Genomic DNA, 5,230 nt, shown 5'->3' with positions numbered 1-5,230 from the left:
CACATTAAGAAATGTGACAGTTCAAAAATCAGAGCACCACCAACAGGAAGTTGCTGAAATACAAAAGAATTAAGACCCACTCCAAGATTAAAGGCAATGGAAACCAAGGGATAAATGACAAAAAAAAAAAAAAAAAAAAAAAAAAAGGACAAAAATGAAGAAAATATCTAATAAAATAATTAAAAGGAAAAAAACAAACAAAAAAACAGGACAAGACCAAACCCAGATTGTGTAAAAGGGGAGGGAAGCAGATAATCAAAATTCGCAATCAAGTTCTTCACAGTCCACTGTTTCTCACTGCTGCTTATAAAGTAGCTTATTAATGACAAACCACAGAAACCTGCCTAAGCAGAAAAACAACTTACGAGTCTGAGACTTTCCTAAAATCATTAAAGAGAATCTTTAAGAATCTAACGCTAGGCATGGTGACGCTGAACTACATGCTGACCTACATGTAAGCCTAGGGCTAGGGAGGCAAAGGCAGAGGATTGCTGTAAGTCTGAGGCCACCCTGGAGGTCCCAACACCAGGGTTATACAGTAAGACACCGACTAAAAAAAAAAAAAAAAGTCTAGTTTAAATGGCTTGCCAGTTATAATGACACAGGCAATACAGAATGATCCAGTGAAGGTATCGTCACAGTCCCTTCTGGAATTTCAAATCAAAATTTGCTATGCATGCTTCCCTTGGTAGAACCTAGGTCAAATGGCCACAGCTTTAGCTGCAATAAAAAAAAAACAAGGTATAATGTGGAAACTGAAGAACCTGAGAGACGAATAGCCACAGCTGTGTCAAGGCGTCAAGGCTTAATCTGCTCCAGAACCACTGAAGCTCTGAGCACCGCGGAGATCCGCCCTCTTTGCCATTACAAGTAGAAAGAGTATTCTATGCTTAGAGACAGCAGCAAGCCTAAATTACCACTTTGAGGTCTCACTTTGGAATTGTGGTCATGTGACTCAGCTGTGATAGTGAAGAAGCCACACGTTCCCGAGGCTGCAGTACAAAAGAACTGAGCAGTGCTGGAACTCAAGAAGCCACTTGGGGATTCTCTGGTCCCTCATCACAAAGCTCACATTATTTTTCCTAGGACATTCCTTTTCTTGAATTCACTTGGCACTTCTTCAGATAGCAGAAGAGAAATCCGTTTTGCTAATGCAAGAAACTGCTGATAGAGAGCCTGAGGTAGTCGTTTAGACATTAGAGATTTTAAGGCTGAGAATGGAGACCCAGGAATTCTAAGTCTGCATTTGCTTTCAGAGATTAAAAGAACCTCAGGAGGCAGGCGGGCGGGCGGGGTGGGCGGGGCGAGGTGCACTGTATGACAGTGATGGCTCAGCCTGGCTGCCTCCCACCATTTCACTGAAACTTCCACGCTCATGCCCAGGGATCTGCCTGCCTTTTATTTTGCTGGGTTTCTTATAAAGCTGCTTCCTCCCCCCACCCCCGAAATGTTCTCCTCCTCTGGGACAACACTTCACTCTCTCCTGGCCTCCTCTTCCCCTTGACTGGTCCTCTTCCTGAGAGATCCTTTAATCCTCAAAACCTCCAACTGATGTGTCTCAGGCACTTGTCCATTACGGCAGACCCAGGTGACAGTCACATTTTATGTATGTATGTGAGCATATCTGCATGTATGTGCGTGGGTATGGTTACAGTTTAGGGGTCTTGCCTGGGATTGTTTTCTGTCAGCTAAAGAATTTAAGAACCAGGAAAAATCTTGAGTACAACAGGTTGGTCTCAGCAGAGCAGTGTCAACCGCCACCAACGGGAACAGACACCATCAGCAGTAGAAGGAAGGAGATTATTGGGGGTGAGGAAGTGCATACATACAACAGAGGCACAGAGAAGACGACCATCTAAAAAGACCAGAAATATCCATTCTCTTCTGGAGGGCTAGGGTTTCCAAGTCTCTGAAGAGTTAGTCAGTTTATAGAAAGAGAGGATGGCTGACCTGCAAGCAACTGTTGTGTGACTGGCTTTGAACTTATTGAGCCAGCCTGTCAGCAGGGTGCCTGCTGGCGGGAGATAAAAGCCTACAAGGCACGTGTTGTAAGCTGCCAGGCTTTTGTCTCAAGTGAGGAGAGTGAGGTAGAAGTTGGCCATCTTGGAAATTCTCCACCTTTATTAGATAACCATGGCCCCTATCCCTACCAGGAGTCTCTCGTATGTATGTGTACTATGCGCATGCCTGGTGCCCATGGAGATCAGAAGAGGGCACCAGATGCCCTACAACCACAGTTGTGAGCATCCATGTGGGTGCTGGTAACCAAACCTGGGTCCTCTACAAAAGCAGCCAGCGCTCTTAACTGCTGTTATCTCTTAAACCTCCTCCCCTTCTTACAGTTCTGCCCCAACTATGACCTTCCTCTAGAAAGCCATGCTTGCTTCTCTACCCTTGTTCTAGTACCTCATCTTCTTTTCACAGGTATCTCAAGCCTATCATGTTCAAAACCACCTTTATTTCATCTTCAAATCTGCGTTTCAGCTAGGCTCGGTGGCACACACCTTTAATCCCAGCACTTTGGAGGGAGAGGCAATTGTGTCTCTTCGGGTTCAATGCCAACCTGGTCTCCATAGCAAGTTGTAGACCAGCCAGGGATACATAGAGAAACTATGTCTCAAACAACAACAAAAATCTGCTTTTCTTGCTATCTTTTCTTATTTTCCATTTCACACAGTCACCCATAATCTAGTTACTCAAGCCATTCCAAAGACATCACAATCTCTACCTTATGAAAGGCCACCCCCTCCTTGGACATTTGACCCAGGCTAATTTGAAAGTGTTCAGGCCACTACAGTTGTTTCAATACTTGAGCTGGGGTAGGCTCTCAGTAATGTAGCCCCTCACCCGTTCCCTTGTATGCCATCTCAACACACTCACTGGTTCACCAACTTGATGTTTGTGATTAACTTTCATTTGTCTTTGTTCCCTATCATGGCCCTGCATAAAAGGGACACATTAGATAATTTCATTATTCCTGATTCTGAAGGATGAGGTCCCTTGGAATGGCCTCATGATCAGCAACTGTTTCAGAGTAAGAGCTGACGTCTGTAGTTCACTCAGATTCTGCATTCCTGTCACCAAAGCTTTCTATCAACTGTATAAATTGTATTCACAGCACCAGAAACGATTCGCGAATGGTCCTTGTGACAACTGGGGACATGCTAGACGTATTTGGGTCAGCCGCCAAACAAGTATTGAAATGTGATGCCTTGGTACTAACAGTTCCCCACTACTGTAGACATGGTGTTTATCTCTGAGTCTGATTTACTTCTTGTCCTAAAAGTCTAAACACTACCTTAATTACAACACAGAAAATTGCAAATCTGACGTCAAGGAATGCCTGTAAAAATGCACAGATCTATCTAGCTCTTACCTCATCTGCAAGGAGTCAGAACTCTTCCATGGAGGAGGTTAGAACTGCTTTGAACAAGTCACCCAAGTGATTTCATAATTAGATAGTTTTGAAAAAAAAAATCTACATCAGGGTTACAATAATACAAACCCGTTAGTCTTGGAGAGGAAATGGTTTGGAAAGAGGCAACGTGTGTGGTGGATGACTCAGGCTCGGCTCAAGTCTCAGTTAGGAAAGCTACCTTGTAACCAGGAAAGGTTAACTGAGCAGTTAGCACTGGAGAGAGCTAGCAACCTTCCCTGCACATGCGGTACACTGAGGGTTTGTTCTAGGACCTACTTTGCTCTGCTTCACTTCCCTAACACTATTTGCAAGAAGACTTCCTCTAAAGATTCCCCGATAGATGTTTATCTGCAGAAGGAATCCAAAGGATATCAGATGGGAACAAACTACTTACAGGTGCCAAGCTGCTAGCACAGCATCAGGATAGAAGAGATGAGATTCTGAACAGGTTTTTTTTTCCCCCTTCCCGAACAAACATGGAAATCCAACCACTTACCCAACCTGGAGAGCCTCTTCAGCAAGCCAGCTTCTCGAATGGCAGCTGGACCATATTCCACTCCTTTTTTTTTCTGTGAATCATACAAACCCCACAGACGTAAGAGAAGGTGAGGAAAGGAGCAGAAACACTTTGACTGCTGCTACCCTGAGCTCCTAACAGACTCCTCTGCAACCCTTTCACAGCACCAAAACTTCTACTGTAGAAGGCTGATCGGTTCACTGAATGCTTAATGGATGGAGGAGGGAAAATTTCGTTCTTGAAAGCAAATCAACCTTCTGAGTCCCTCACTGAGAGCCAGATGGATTGGGAAAGGGCTCAGTGAGCTACGATGCGGTCCCTGACGGTGTGTATCTGGCAGAACCCAGCACCTAGCTTCCCCATCAGTGAGTGCGCCCTCCGCGACAGCAGGTTTCTTTCATTGAAGGCAGAACAAAGCCCCTCCGGCTCTCCCGCAGCTGCAGAGACCTGCATCAATTTCTTTCCAGGTTAATGCTCTTTCTGCAAGAATAGAACCTGAAGCCTGCCTTAATCTCCGGTCACAGTCTCTAACCTCTCTAACAATTTCTCAACGATCCCGGTTTTGCCTTCTCCAGCTCCTCCATGGAATCCTCTCTCTTTTCCTTCCTTTCATCACCCCAAGCTGGAAATACCCACCTCTCCGTCGTCCTGGAGGCCGCAGATGCTCGCCTTCTCGATGCCCACTTCCCTCTCGATGCCCAGTGCCCTCTCTCACCCCTTGCCTTCCATCAGTCCCTCATCTCCATCTGGGTCCGGGAAAATCCCACGTGCGCTCCAGGTACTCGCCATGGGATCCCGCGAGCTCTTCCCCATGTTTTCCCCCCCTCCTCCCTCCCGGCCCCACGAAACTCTCTAGGCTTAGTGTCCCGTCAGCTCCGGTCGCAGCTCTCACCTGTCCCCGAGAGAAAGGGGCTCCGACTATAGCTACAGAGTGGACGAATCTCGTCAGGACGCAAGGAATTTGCCCGTGGAGGAGACGGGAGGCGCTGCTTCTCAGGAACATGATTGGCAGGGAGGGGATCACCCTAGAAGTGGCTCCGTGCAACTCAGGACCTCGAGTGAGTGCAACCTCCCACAGCTTTGCTGCTTCACTAGGCGAGCGCTCCGCCCTGTGACGTCAGCATCTCTCGGACACGCCTCCAACCAGCCCCCGGCGCACCTTCTCGGAGGACCACAGCTCTCCAGGGCCTGGGACACGCCCTCTGTTGAGTCACCAGTGGACCAGTCCTCTCTTTCCCTGGACACGCCCCCACCCCCACCCCCACCCCCATGCCTAAGCCACCAAGGCGGATTCC

General features: G+C 47.2%; 1 protein-coding gene across 1 annotated transcript in view; it reads right to left on the bottom strand.

Moving 5' to 3' along the window:
- Arg2 (arginase 2) overlaps positions 1-5,010 on the bottom strand; it is a 26,029-nt gene extending 21,019 nt beyond the window's left edge. The window contains exons 1-2 of the mRNA XM_021201693.1: positions 4,828-5,010; positions 3,915-3,987 (exon numbers count right to left, since the gene is read on the bottom strand). Of these exons, the coding sequence (XP_021057352.1) occupies positions 3,915-3,987; positions 4,828-4,938 (184 nt within the window). The 5' untranslated portion in view covers positions 4,939-5,010. The remainder of the gene's footprint in view (positions 1-3,914; positions 3,988-4,827) is intronic.
- Positions 5,011-5,230: the final 220 nt, after the last annotated feature.

This window comes from Mus pahari, chromosome 7, assembly GCF_900095145.1.
Source record: "Mus pahari chromosome 7, PAHARI_EIJ_v1.1, whole genome shotgun sequence".
NCBI classification, from domain to species: domain Eukaryota; kingdom Metazoa; phylum Chordata; class Mammalia; order Rodentia; family Muridae; genus Mus; species Mus pahari.
Note: the sequence above shows the minus strand (reverse complement) of the source record. Positions and strands in the feature narration are given on the sequence as shown.